Here is a 14,414-nt window from a genome sequence, read left to right on the forward strand (position 1 = left end):
CCAAAACACCTTGTCCAGCTTGCTTTCAAGTGTTTTATAGTCCTTCTCATACCTTTGATCCCTGCTTGAACTCTCACTCCTATTGGCTCTATCAAAGTCTTCTCCATATGTATCATTGCTCATTGCTAAGTTCTCAACCAGTTCTAAAGCAGCATGAATCTCCTTTCCCAGAAAGTTTCTATTGGAGGCAGTGTCCAGCTGGTTCCTAATCTTGGGAAGAGCTCCTCTATAAAGTGTGCTGAGAAGAGAAGCCTCACTAAATCCATGGTGTGGGCATTGGTTAGTGTAACTCCTGAACCTCTCCCATGCTTCACCAAAACTCTCATTGCTATGTTGAGTGAAGCTGGAGATTTGGTTTATTAGCTTTGCTGTTCTGGAAGTTGAGAAGAACTTAGATAGAAATGCCTGTTTGCATTGCTCCCAGGTCTGAATGGAGCCTCTTGGGAGATTCTTCTCCCATTGGTGTGCTTTGTCACAAAGACTGAAGGGGAATAATCTGAGCTTGAAACTGTCCTCAGATACTCCATTTATCTTTGTCAAGTCACAAACTTTATCAAATTGATCCAAGTGCTCCAAGGGATCTTCCATTGCCAATCCATGGAACTTGGAGTTTTGGACCATATTCAGCAAAGATGCCTTGACTTCAAAATTGTTTTTTTGCACAGGTGGTGTTTGAATTCCAGCTCCATACTGATGAGCATTGGCTCTGTCATTCTCTCCTACATAGACCTGTGGCTGCTCATATCTCCTTTGTTGGTTTTGGAAGGGCTGTTGGTGGTGCACCTGTTCTCTTTGCTGTACATTGGCCTAATGCCTTTGCTGATGAGCTGGAGCTTATCCCTGGTGGACATAAGCTTGCTGTTGATGCTCCTGTTCCTGCTGAACATTACCCTGATGGAACCCTTGACCAGCTCCATTACCAGCTCCATTTCCAGCTTCATTACCAACTCCATTACCCCACTGCATCTGAGCATGTTGCCCCTCTTGAGCCTGCCGCTCAATGTCAACCACATGCTGTCTTTGATCTTCCATATCAGCCTGATCAGTCTGTCTTCCACGCCTATCCCTTCTCCTTCTTGGAACCAAAAGATTAATGTTGTCGTTTAAGGGGAAAGGTGAACCACAACTTTTTGATCTGGACCTGGTGTTCATGCACCTGAAACTAACAACCAGAACTTGAAAGAAATTAGAAAACACAAAAGAAAATGCTTGATCTCAAGAAATGACCCAATCTTAATGCTATCACACTTTGGCAACGGCGCCAATTGATAACTGGAGTTTTCAAGGCTCTAAATGAGGGGTTATCAATCCCTTTTGTCACTTTGCAGTACAAAGGGTATCAATCCATCATGTGTAGACACTAAGATGCAGGATCAGTTCTTAACTCAAGCCAAATGAGTGAGGTTTTGATGTTACTTCCACTAAACAAGCTTAAAACAAGAATTAAAGCTAATGATCAACTTAAACAAGCAAGTTAATAGACTAAATGAAATGAGAATGTATGTACGATGATGAGAAAGGTCTTAGACATGATAGTGGATTAGCGTGCCTTTTGTTTTAAACTAATGAGCTAATGAATCATGTGATCAAGCAAACCATTCAACTTAAACATCATTAACTAAACTAATCTTCTCATGAAGGCATTAACTTCTATGTTAAAACAGTTTCTAACCTAATCATCATTAGTGAAACATGAATTAACAAGCATTAAGAACCAGTTTAATCTGTCATTTAAGCATATAAACAATCATTCCCATGATGAGAAATACTTAAACCTCTAACAACCTTGGTTCAGGCATTTCATCAAACACTTTTGGTGCATGAAATGCCCAGAATCTAGATCACAAGTGATGTGCAAGGATCTAGCCTAGAGAACAGGTTGTAGAGAATGGAATATGAATGATCTAATCCCTAATCTCACAAATCTAGCACCTAAGCACCCTAATCTACATATCTAAGACCTTAAATATGGGGAATACTCACTAATCATGATCAACACACTAAATCCTTTGCAAGATGTGTTGTTAATCATGATTAGAAGTGTGAAAATGAAGATGGATCAGATAGATAATGATAAAAAACAGCTTTAAACACTCAAAGATCCTTGATTCTCTCTTGATTCAAACTCACCAAAGTAGATATTTCTCTTCTAAGGAGTTCTTTCACAAAAGAGGCAAAGAAAACAAAAGGAATAAAGCTTAACATAATCATTAATGTCTCAAAACTATTTATACTAAGGGTTTTCTTACTGGGCCAACCCTTAACAAACAGGATATTGGCCCATTAAAGTCTTAATTTCGGACTGGATCGAGAGAAATATCGACATGCTCCATGGCGATATTCTAGTCGATAGGTTACAAAGCTTCTCTTAACAAAAATATCGACCAAACACCTGGTCGATAGTTTGGTCGATATTATTTCGACAAGACTGGCTGAGAATATATCGACATGCTTTACCTCCACATTCTGGTCGATAATATTTTGGCGCTCCAGATTGAGAATATCAACCAAACTGTCGAGGTACATTCTGGTCGATAGGAATGCATGCCGCTTAAACCAAAACCTCCATAACATCTAGCTCAGTGATCCGAACCTCGGTATGTAAACTCCACGAGCCAGATGGCTCCGTCAGCTACAATTTTGATGAAGGGTCCGAGTCCAGCAGACGTCGGCAAGGGCTTCGTTCCACCGGTTTCCTGAGGCGCGTCATTTGGTCCTTTAGCGGCTGCGAGATATGTGTTCCTTCTGATCGCCATAACTTTCAGCACACAGCTCCAAATTGGACAATCTCAGGCGTTCCGGAAACTATACTCATCCCTCTTGAATCTTGATGAATGCAACAAAGGCTGGATCGCAATGAAAGAGCTCCGTTCCAGGTGATGAAGTAGAGGGATTGTCGGCTTCTATACACATGTCCGGTTCTGATGCATTCACACGAGGGTCTCTCCACGGCTTCTGTCCCAAATGCTCCCTTTTTGCTCCAAATGACCTGTAAACACTCCAAAATGCAAGACTCTATAGGACCTAATGCATTTCCTATCCTAAACCAACTATAAGGACAAAAACATTGAAAACTACCTAAATGTATGCATGAGACTCAATATTTGGACCAAAAATGCAATCCTAAGTAATGCAAATTATGAATATATCAATATAGGAGGTTGGGATAGCTTTTCTTGCGCGGTAATAGGTATAGTATCTATAGCGTAGACATTTTCTTCTAGCAAACTATCATTCAAAGGAAGTTTCTCTTCCACTCGAATTCTAGAAAGATGATCTGCTACTCCATTATCTGCTCCTTTCTGATCTCGAATTTCAATATCAAACTTTGCACCAGGAGTATCCATCTGATCAGCCTTGTTTTGACATCTTCTTTCAGACATTAAATACTTGATTGCAGCATGGTCATTATGAAAAAATGACCTTAGACCCGACGAGATAAGATCGAAACTTCTCAAATGCAAATACGAGGGCTAAAAGCTCATTCTCTGTAGTCTCGTAATTGCATTGAGCTTCATCCAGAGTTCTACTTGCATAGTAGGTTGTGTGCAGTTTCTTTTCATTCTGCTGACCAAGCACAGCTCCGACAGAAAAATCACTTGCATCGCACATGATTTCGAATGGTTGCTCCCAATCGGGCGGCTGCACAACTGGAGCGGAAACAAGAGCGTTTTTGATATTATGAAACGCTGCTAAGCATTTATCATCGAACTCGAAGTTTGTTTCCTTGCATAGCAGACGTGTGAGAGGTGTAACAATTTCAGAAAAGCCTTTTATGAATCGCCTATAAAATCCGGTATGTCCCAAGAAACTTCGGATTCCCTTCACATTAGTTGGAGGTTGTAGGCTAGTCATGACTTCAATTTTTTCTTTATCAACTTCAACACCTTTCCCAGATATTTTATGTCCAAGTACAATTCCTTATCGGACCATGAAGTGATATTTTTTCCAGTTCAGGATAAGATGCTTGTCTTCACAACGCTGCAGAACTTTCCCTAAGTTTGCTAAGCACTTGTCGAAAGAGGATCCATAGACAGAGAAATCATCCATGAAGACTTCCATGAAATCTTCGATGAAATCGGTGAAAATAGACATCATGCACCATTGAAAGGTTGCAGGTGCATTACAAAATCCGAAAGGCATTCGCCGGTAGGCAAAAGTTCCGTATGGACAGGTGAATGTCGTTTTTTCTTAATCTTCTGGCTTAATAGAAATTTGGAAAAATCCAGAGTAATCGTCCAGAAAGCAGTAGTATTCATGATTTGATAATCTTTCTAGCATTTGATCAATGAAGGGTAAAGGAAAATGATATTTCCAAGTTGCTGCATTCAATTTTTGGTAATCGATGCACATTCGATGTCCCAATACTGTTCTTGTAGCGATCATTTCATCCTTGTCATTTTTAACAACAGTTACTCCTCCCTTATTTGGGACAACATGCACAGGACTAACCAAAGTGCTGTTCGAGATAGGAAATATAATTCTTGCTTCCAAAAGTTTTATGATCTCCTTCTTTACTACTTCCATAATGTTAGCATTTAACCTCCTTTGGCTTTCAATCGAGTTTTTGGAATTGTCCTCAAGATTTATCTTGTGCATACAAAGGTCCAGGGAGATTCCTTGTATGTCATTAAGAGAATAACTTATGGCTTTCCTATGCTTCCTTAACTCATTCAACAGCATAACAGTTTCAGCTCTACTTAGAATTTATTATGACAGGATAAGTTGAACTTGGTCCGAGAAAAGCATACTTGAGTCCATCAGGAAGAGGTTTAAGCTTGACTTTTGGGGCTTTGAGTTCGCTCCATGGGTCATATATAGCTGCCAAGGTATCTTTTGGAGGGGTAGGGATGTGAGTTTCCTCATTCAGGTCGAGATAGTTCACAAGTTTCGCATAATCTTCAGCTTTATCAAGCATTTGCGCACACCCTTTTGAAACTTCTTCGAGAAGGTTGCGGTCATCATTTGTGGTGGTGATGATGATTTTTAAAGGGTCGTCAAAAAGGATTTCTTCATAAACTTCCTCTGTGATCTCATCAAGCTAATCAATCCAGCAAAGTCTGCCATCTAAAGTGGGTCTATCTTTCCTTCCGGAACATTTATTATTGCCCCTGCAGTTGATAAGAAAGGTCTACCGAGTATTAGAGGATCCTTTGGTTCCCTTTCTAATTCAAGCACTACGGTATCAGTCGGAATACAGTTTTCTCCTATCATGACTGATACATCAACCAGGACTCTTTCCGGTTGTCTGAATGATCGATCGGCAAGAATCAGCGAGATTTTTGTGGGCTGGAGAGTATGATATCCTAAATGTTTTGCAACTGAGAGCGGCATCATGTCAAAGCTTGATCCCAAATCATACAGAGCAAACGTTCGAAAGTCATACTCCTGATTGTGCAAGAGAGTACAAAACTTCCTGGATCTTCTTTCTTCTGGGGGACATGATTTTGTAAGATGGAAATACATTCATGAGTTATCATCATAACACCTTCTTCTAATGCTAAAGAATTTGTTAGAATGTCCTTCATGTATTTCCTAAGAGCAGGTATCTTTGCACAAGCTTCAATAAAAGGTAATCTCACATTTAACTGCTCAATTAGCTCTTTTAGCTTAGCCCTTTCTTTCTCCTTCTTTGGTCTTTTCATGGCTCGTGGGTATGGTGGTTTGGGCTTGTAAAGGCGAGTAGGAGGAGGCGGTATAGGCTCTTCTTCAGGAATTTCTTGAGGAGTTTCTTCCTTTTCTTTTTCTCCCTCTTTCCTGACTATTGTATCTCCCTCTTCATTAGCCGAAACTCCTCCTTTTTCTCCTTCCTTGAAATCTTTTGGGTACTCTGGTTTCTTGTAAGCTAGACCACTCCTGAGGGTAATTGCTTTTAAGTGATCAGAGGTCTCCAATTCATTCATTCTTTCAGAAAAAGGTTCATCAAGATCATTAACGGAGGAATCCGTCTCCTTTGATTCATCACTAACCTGAAAAAGAAAAGGGTGGAGAGCTTGTTAGTAGCATCATCATGTCTTTTTGATAACTCTCCATCTGATTTTTGAGTCTATTAACTTCTTTTTTAAGTTCTTCAACCTTGGAAAAAGGATATTAAGGAGGGAATGCTGGATTTGATTTATCGGATTGGGTTTGCTCGAAAGAAGGTTTTAAAGGAGGTTGAAAATCAGGCTGGCCGCCGGTGAAGGAGTCGCGGCCACGGTGGAGTTCTTCTTGGCCGCGTTCAAAAGCTTCCCACCCGTGGTGGATACAAGCTTCGCCGCAGTTGAGAGGCTCCCACCCCTGGTGGGGTTGATTCTGCTCAGCCTCTTCAATCTGGTAAACATCAGCGGTTTGCATCATCTCCTGGGTTAGTAAGTTCCTCTCCACCTAAAAGTTGTTCATCTTCTCAATGTAGGGCTCGTTATGTTTGCTTCCATCATCAGGGTTATGAATCGAACCGATCTTACTAAGGATCTTCTGGATGTCTTCCCTGATCTGATTTAGGCATTGTTAATTAACAGATGATCCTTTTTCCTTGATCTTAGGACATCTAGATTGGGTTAGAAGTCTTCTATTTCTGATACTTCCAGCTGGATTAGTGATATAGGTGTGAGCCTCATCTACAGATCTAGTGGAAAAGTCTCCATTGCTAGAGGTATCAAAAGAAAACTTTAGTTCTTCATTAACTCCATCGTAGAAGATGGTCATCAAGCGCTCCTCGGAGAAACCATGGTGTGGACAATCTCTTTGATTGTCTCTGAATCTTTCCCAGGCGTCATAGAGGTCATCTGTTTCCTTCTGCTGAAAATTTTGGATCTTGTCTCTTAAGAGATTGAAACGGTCTCTGGTGTAAAAGTGACTTAGGAAAGCCTCTCTACACTCTTTCCACGTCTTTATAGACGCAGGTGGCAAAGTTTTAAGCCATTTACTAGCTCTACCGGTTAGAGAGAATGGAAAAATGACACACATATGGTAATCGGTATTTCTCATTATGGTTCTACACAGCTCTTCAAATTTTTCAATATGATCTATTGGGTGTTCTGTAGGAAAACCATTATACTTTTTCACATAGCTAATGTATTGTACCTTAGCTTGAGAGTCGCCATCCTTAGGCAAAGGTGGTCGAATTGCTCGCCTATCTGCGAAGAGTTTGTGGGCTGCGTCGCATTGTCCAATCAGCTGTTCTCCCTTCTTGGCATATTTTGGTTCTCCAATCGCTTCATTGCCATCATCAATTGGGTCATTAAGCTCGTCATCAGATGGATCACCATCTAGAAAAGGGTGCTCTTCAGCGATAGGATCAGACATATGTTCCTGACCGTTCATCGAATAAGTACCTGAAAAGTTAAAGAAAAATAAAAATTAGAAAGAGTTCTACAGAATTAAGCAGAGATTCGCGACGAAAGGAATCAAAATCCCCGGCAACGACGCCAAAAACTTGATGCTAAGAGAATCAAGGGTTACTTCTAGCTTCACGTTTTAAACTTATAACCCTAAATATCTGCAAGTGCACAGATGTACGCTGTAGCACTTAGGGGTCGAACCACAGAGATTTTGAGCTTTCAGTACGAACTAATCAAAACTTAAGTATAGTGGAACAAGCAAAATGGGGGTTTTTTGGTTTTGGTATCACTAAATCTAAATGCAAATGAAATGAAAAGGTTGTACAGAAATGAGAACTAAGCGCTGAGTCTAAAAGGTTTCCGCAGGGGTTCATGAACTGATCAAAAGTCAAACCAATTGATAAAGGTAATCATCTAGTGAGGATCCCGAACTCGAATAGGCGCATGTATGATTAGCCAACTCTCGCCACCCTAATCAACGAATCACTAACTCTCGCTCTCATGCCAAGAATAAGATCATACATTAAAAACAGAATTTGTCTACGCTCGCGATTCTCTATAGGTAGCTTTTGTCTCCTATAGCGATTTTGCTCGATCACTTCTAGGTCTGGTAATTCGATACAACACTCTCGTGGCTCCAACTACTGAGATCAATTTCTAAGCGGTTAGCAACAGAAACAGCATATGGAACAAAAATGAACGAAAGACTTCTAGAAGATTATAAACCCTAAATTGAACAAAGCATATTATCAAGACATGAAATTATTTTTGAAAAATCCCTTAAAACCCCAACTGGGAAATTACTCAGACATAGCTGAGTTTAACATCACAAAAGTACTTAGAATTGCAGAGAATTGAAATAGACAAAGGTTAGAAACGAAGAACAGATTGAAGAAGGAGGGCCGATCGTGCCTCTCTTGGTGGGTCCTCTTCACGGTGAGTCTCTCTCTAGAGTTTCTTGGCAAAATGTGGCACACCCTTCTAAATGACTTAAAAGGGGTTTATATAGTGTATTGAGTACTCGGGAATGCTTAGGGCTTGCAGGAATAATGACGGGAATGACTTGGGCATTAAAATGGGTTTCTGAGGCTCGGAAATAAGCTCCCCGCTAAAATTTCGCACCCCCGGTGGATGATGTTTTGGCTGCGGGTGAGCTTCTGACTGTGTTGATTCGCCTCCACTGCATCAACTATATCTGGAGATCTAACCGTTGGATTGCTTTGATTCCACTTGCATTGGAAAGCTGTTTGTCTCCTCTACCTCTTATCCAAGTATGGGGATGATCAGACGGTGGGAGGCTTCCATTTGTTTCCAAACTTCCGACGGTCCCAATTTATCCAAAGTTGTGCTTTTTGCTTTCAAATGTATTCCTTTTGTCAAAATATCCTGAAAACTTTTTTGAAATTCTAAAACATGGAATCACTTAAAAACCTTTAAAACTGATTGAAAACACCTGCATAAGATATTGAAAGTGATCCATAAAAATGATCAAAATCAGTTGTTATCATTCACTTTTTCATACATCCCATCTTCCACCCACTTAAAGAGATGTCCATCCTGAGCAAATGATAATCAATTGTGTAGCATTACAAACTTGTTTCCACTCATCAAGAATCTAATGAAATTTGATTAATCAAATAATGTGGAATAAAGTTTAATAGTTTTTCTTTTGTGAAAGACTACAATGAAAGTAAGGACGGCCGGGATAAGGTTTTGATTGTGATGCGTAAATGGTTACATCACTTCCACATACACATTTTGTCGGAAATCCCCTTTTTCATTGATGAACACATTGTTAGAGGAATTTCCAAATTCCTTTCTAACTTTAAAACCTATCTCTTCCTACAGGCACACGGTTTTCATCCACCATCAGTCAAATCTAAAAACTATAGAAGAATTACTAAACAGAAAGTATCAATTATACAATTAGGGTGTGAATTCAGAGTAGCCTTCAGAGCGGAAATGTAACTGTCCGATTGTAGACAATGATTTTGGTTCTTTTTGATGGTCTTCATGAGATTGATGTCAGAATTCTGGATTGCGGTCGGAAATCACTTCTGCAAACTTTTTGATCGTGTGCTCGAGATTTGGGGAAAAACTTATGCGATAATTTCCGGTGAAGAGCATATAACTCCAGTGATGGTTTAATTATTTTTTCATGGTGTCGATTTGGTAATTAACTATTGACTTCATTAAACCCAAATTTGAGAAGTCAACATAAATATGGAGAATTTTTTTGAGCAAGTGATAGTTGGGGAATTAATCAACTGATTGCATATAGGTCAAGAATAAAATGAGTATTCACCAGCTATTCATTATTACAATTTACAGATTAGCCCAAACCCACCAATGATGGACCTGGTCCACGAATGTCGGTCCATTTTGAATTCCCTAGAACAATAATAATAGTCGGTTTGTACCAGTTTCGTTTAACATTTACAGGTTTATTATTTGGGCGTCTTCTATTACAGTTTACAGGTTTCGTTAAAGCTCTCAGAGAGGTTAGGGTTCCATGCTTTTCAATCTCTTACACGAGGAAACTTTGAGATTCTCCTTCCTACGTCGTCAATTTTATTTTTGAAAAAGCTTATTGATTTACGTGATAATCTTTCCCAGATTTCTCGATCTTGTTGGTTGCTTAAACAATCTGTAACTATGGCGGTAGAACCAAAGGCGACGACTGAGGAAGTAAAGATGGATCTGTTCGAGGACGACGATGAGTTCGAGGAATTTGAGATCAACGAAGGTGAAAAAAAAATCGATTGCTTGTTTGATTTTATTGATTCATCATAAATTTTATATGATTAAATGAAAGAGAGGATCAGATTCCGCTTTGCTAGTTAAGATGAGTCTTTAGATTTATAACTTATAGCTGTATTGGAAGAATTGATATAGTTAGTCTCTGTTGTATGAGTTGGGTAGTTGTAATGTGGTATGGATCTTCAGATTTTTCTGGTTTGGTTCTACATCGTATCTCACTCATTTGAAAAATAAAAGAGAGAATCTAATTCTTATCTTAACAGATTCATCTTTACAAGCAAGTTGAGTCTTGAATATTGTATTGGAAGAATTGATAAAGATAGATTCTTGTTGTATGAGTTGGGTGGTTCTGATGTGGAGTGGATCTATTTGTTTTTTTTTTTTTGACTGAGTTGAGTAGTTGTAATGCGGAATGGATCTTCAGATTTTTGTGGTTTTGGTTCTACGCCGTATCTCATTCCTGTGAAATAAAAGAGAGAATCTGATTCTTATAACGTATTTTGGAAGTATTGATAAAGATAGTCTCTTGTTGTTTTAGTTGGATAGTTTTAATGTGTAGTGGATCTATTTGGTTTCTTGATATCTTTTGGACTGAGCTGAATAGTTGTATGTTGTTCCATTGAGAAATAGAAAGAGAGACTCTGATTCTTAATCTTAACAGATTCCTCTTTACAAGCTTCAGATTCAACTTATCTTGTATTGGAAGAATTGATAAACATAGTCTCTTGTTGTATGTGTTGGATAGTTCTGGTGTTGAATGTATCTATTTGGTTATCGGATTTCTTTTGCAATGAGTTGGTGATAGTTTTGATATGGTAGGGATCTTCAGATTTCTTTGGTTTTGATTTTCTGCTCATTAACAGATTCTGCTTTGCAAGTCTGATGTGGAATGTTTGTTTTCCGGTATCTAAGGATTTTTTATTTTATTTTATATTTGGCAGATTGGGTGGAGAAAGAGGAAGTGAAGGAAGTTGGTCAGCAATGGGAGGATGACTGGGATGATGATGATGTCAACGACGACTTCTCGCGTCAGTTAAGGAAGGAACTTGAGAGTAGTACTGATAATAAATGAGATCAGAACAAGAATCTTAAGGCATGTCTGTCTTTCACATTTAAGAACTTTCAATTTGCATCCTTTGGTTGATAGTTACCATGTACTTGTTCTTTTCCTTCGCACATTTTACTCTTGGATGCAATTAAGGTAACGAATTTGAACTGTTTTATCCATTTATGATTATGATTGTGTTTGCTAAGCTGTTGTGGAATAGTATAGATCCTCGTTTGTTTAGATTTAGTAAGAACACACTGGTAAGAACGTTAAGATTCAACGTTCTCATACACAGTAGGAAAAAAGTTGCATAAAGGAGCACTTGAAAAGAAAAAACCATAAACTTTCTCATTTATCTTCTACTTCAACAACCAACAACAAAAACGGATATTGCTTAGGGTTTTTACTCGTATCATCTCTCCCTTCCTCTACGTCATAAAAAAGATAAACCAAACTGGCCCAAACTCACACTCTAAGAAAGGAGCAAATTTGGTGGCGAAAAAAGGATAATAAGTTCAACAAGCACTAGCAACTTCACCAACACTGTTCTGTGTTATTCCTTCAATCACTTCGTTAGCTACTTCTGGTGATGTAGTTTTCTCTTTGGTTTCCTCAGGTTCATCTTTTGGTGTCACCTTTTTGTCATTGGCAGCCAAAGCTTGCTGAAAACATAACAACAATCTCTCCATCTGTTAGAATTCAGATAACATTTAGAGAAAACAAGCAACAACAAAGGGATTTTACCTGTTTTTTAAATTGCTGGTGCTTCTTTTTCCCCTCTTGGATTATCTTTTCACGACTCTCATAGAAAACAAAATCGTCAAGTATGCATGTTTTGCTCACATGTTGCTTAAAAATCTTGATGACTTTGATGCCTTGGTCAAGGTTTACCTGCAGATTTAATAATCCAAACCCCATTTTTATTGTTTTCAAACGTTCATCTTGAGACGTAGAAAAGGTGAAAAAATAGAACTAGACTTACCTCCTGTGTGTCTCGGCTATTCGTAACTGGCTTGTTCTCATTGTTCTCCAGAGTTATATGCCTCAAGGAACTATTTGGGATATCTTTAACAATGTGCCACTTAACAGGAAAGCAACCGATCCACTTGTCTTGCTGCCAGTATTCAAAAGTCTGGTTAAAATCGACTGGGCCTACCATCTCAGCTAAACCAACAAATTGCCCACTAGTGTTTACCTGTAAAAATGCAAAACCACATAAAGAATTCTTTGATCAGATCGGAACAAAGCAATCAGAATTCGATAAAATATTTTTAGCCATTCACTTACAGAGAAGAGTAAAAAAACAGGGCAGGACTCATCTGACTTTTCTTTAGCTTCATTATAAGCAGCATTAAGCTTCTTGTTGCCATTGGGGGTGCTGGACCACACACTGTATTTGATGCTTTTGTGAACATCGTCTTCACTGTAAGATTTGATTACAAAGAGCTTGGCATGTGAGTAGGTCGCAGGAAATTCTTCCTTGTTGTACTCCTTCGAATCTGGAAGAGAAACATCTTCCTTTGTCTTCTCGGTCTCCAGTGCGTTCTGCTCTTTAAGAGTCTCTGGCTGCGAACCTTCTTGGCCAATCTTGAAACCCTTGGCTCTTGGCCCTCTATTCAACTCGTTCAACCCCTCAACGTTCTCTTTGCCATATCCATGATATCCATAATTCCTTGTCTTGTAGCCATTGTTGAATGCATACCAGTTCGGAGTTTGCTTGTAAGTTCCATAACCATACGAATCATATCCATAGCCTCCTAGGCCACTCATGTAAGGTCCATACATCGAGGAGTACATGCTGTCCATGTATGCTGATCGTCCCTGATGAGTACTCTGCGAATAATATGAAATTCCACAAATCACGAACCAAGATAAACTCAATACGAAAAGTTATTGAAGGCCAAGCTGAAGACTGAAACTTAGAACATACCAGGTAAGGATAGTGAAGACTGTTGGTCTTCCCAGACGCGTAATTCATCTCGTAGCCATACCTCGGGTACTGGTACGCTGGAGGGTAATAGCCAGTAGGGTAGGTACCTCTTGCATATGAACCCTTTTGATAATAAGCAGCAGAGTTCTGGTAACCAAGTTTCTTCTGGTTCAATCCTTTATTGACAGTAGCTATAGCCCTACCATTAGCTAAAAGATTTGGTTTCCCACTCTTGGTTGCTTCTACCGAGGGATGTAAGAACCCATTACTGTTTCCGCCATACGCATCCTGCCAAAATGAAATACACAAACCATTTGATAAACAAGTCACATGAAGAATCCAATAGAGAAAAATAACAACATGGGTCAAATGGGTTATACCTTATTCCCAGTATCAGGGACTTGAGCCATGGTTTCTGGATCAAGGTTCAGATTTTGCAGCAAATCTGCAGCTTCTAAATGATAAACAATGAAGGAACAACAAATCTTTTAATTCATGACCGCAGAGGTTTCAACCATCAAAACATCAGATCTTTCTAAAGCTCAACAAGAGATTTTCAGAAATACAACAAGCGGAAAATTTCATGTGTTTTTGAGAGAAAGCAAAGAAGTTCTAAACCCACGAATTTTTCATTTTCATAATCGGAAAAATAAACTGAGCCATACGTGAGATCTACCGAGAATCAACAAGAGATAAACTGATTTTTTTCGATTCTTTTCGAACAAAATGAAGACATCTTTATTAAGGTAAACCCTAGCAAAACCCTGAAGCTTCAACACAAAATGAATATTCCGGTAAATTCAAAACAAAATTACAACAGGGAAGCTACGAATCGGCGTAAAAAGTAAAGAAGGATACGATCCGAAGGAGAAATGGTACTAGCCATGGCTGTCTGCTATATCGGCGGCGGAAACTTTCAAGAGAGAACACAAAAAGAAGAGTAAGAAGAGGAAACAGCAAAACCCTAGAGAATTTTGCGAGTCGTATTTATGTTTCCACCTTTTTTTTAGTAAGCGCTTAGTTTTCCAAACTTAACGCCACGCCAGCAAATTAACCGAAAATAATCCGGTTCAATCACGTATCAATGACCTTTTTTACAAAAAAAAAGAAGGGAAATTGAAACAAAAATAACAGTTTGATCCTAACGGAATCTTCGTAATTTTAATTTTTTGACAAAAAACTCTTAAATCTTTTTTCTCGGCCAACAAATTTTTTAAATCTTAATTTTATTATTATATATAAAAATTAATTATTTTCATTTTTTTATTACATTAATTAGATTCTGTCATGTACGAGAAATTTGTTTTTAATTTTATTTTATAATAAAATTTATGTTTTTATAAATATTATATTT

At 38.6% G+C, this 14,414-nt stretch overlaps 2 protein-coding genes and 2 non-coding genes across 5 annotated transcripts; 3 read left to right on the top strand and 1 right to left on the bottom strand.

Annotated features, from left to right (window-relative positions):
• The first annotated feature begins 259 nt into the window (after nucleotides 1-259).
• LOC112086046 lies at nucleotides 260-366 on the top strand. Its single transcript, XR_002899270.1, has one exon. It is a non-coding gene; the product is annotated as a small nucleolar RNA R71 (small nucleolar RNA).
• A 6,337-nt stretch (nucleotides 367-6,703) lies between these two features.
• On the top strand, nucleotides 6,704-6,813 carry LOC112086091. Its single transcript, XR_002899313.1, has one exon. It is a non-coding gene; the product is annotated as a small nucleolar RNA R71 (small nucleolar RNA).
• Nucleotides 6,814-9,750: 2,937 nt separating this feature from the next.
• LOC18015339 (protein DELETION OF SUV3 SUPPRESSOR 1(I)) lies at nucleotides 9,751-11,335 on the top strand. Its single transcript, XM_024154824.1, has 3 exons — nucleotides 9,751-9,823; nucleotides 9,939-10,068; nucleotides 11,024-11,335. The coding sequence occupies exons 2-3, from the start codon at nucleotides 9,978-9,980 to the stop codon at nucleotides 11,152-11,154; spliced, it is 222 nt and encodes a 73-aa protein (XP_024010592.1). The 5' UTR covers nucleotides 9,751-9,823; nucleotides 9,939-9,977; the 3' UTR covers nucleotides 11,155-11,335.
• A 111-nt stretch (nucleotides 11,336-11,446) lies between these two features.
• LOC18015340 (30-kDa cleavage and polyadenylation specificity factor 30) lies at nucleotides 11,447-14,048 on the bottom strand. Of its 2 annotated transcripts, none has more exons than XM_006397351.2 (7): nucleotides 13,919-14,048; nucleotides 13,441-13,514; nucleotides 13,061-13,348; nucleotides 12,418-12,963; nucleotides 12,113-12,325; nucleotides 11,875-12,021; nucleotides 11,447-11,792 (listed from the first exon to the last, which is right to left on the bottom strand). In XM_006397351.2, the coding sequence occupies exons 1-7, from the start codon at nucleotides 13,944-13,946 to the stop codon at nucleotides 11,646-11,648; spliced, it is 1,443 nt and encodes a 480-aa protein (XP_006397414.1). In that variant the 5' UTR covers nucleotides 13,947-14,048; the 3' UTR covers nucleotides 11,447-11,645. The 2 variants fall into 2 exon arrangements, with proteins under 2 accessions (XP_006397414.1, XP_006397413.1); XM_006397350.2 differs by having other exon boundaries at nucleotides 13,441-13,511; nucleotides 13,919-14,013.
• Between the last annotated feature and the right edge of the window lie 366 nt (nucleotides 14,049-14,414).

The sequence above is a fragment of the Eutrema salsugineum genome, unplaced genomic scaffold, assembly GCF_000478725.1.
Source record: "Eutrema salsugineum unplaced genomic scaffold, Eutsalg1_0 scaffold_24, whole genome shotgun sequence".
Lineage (NCBI taxonomy): Eukaryota > Viridiplantae > Streptophyta > Magnoliopsida > Brassicales > Brassicaceae > Eutrema > Eutrema salsugineum.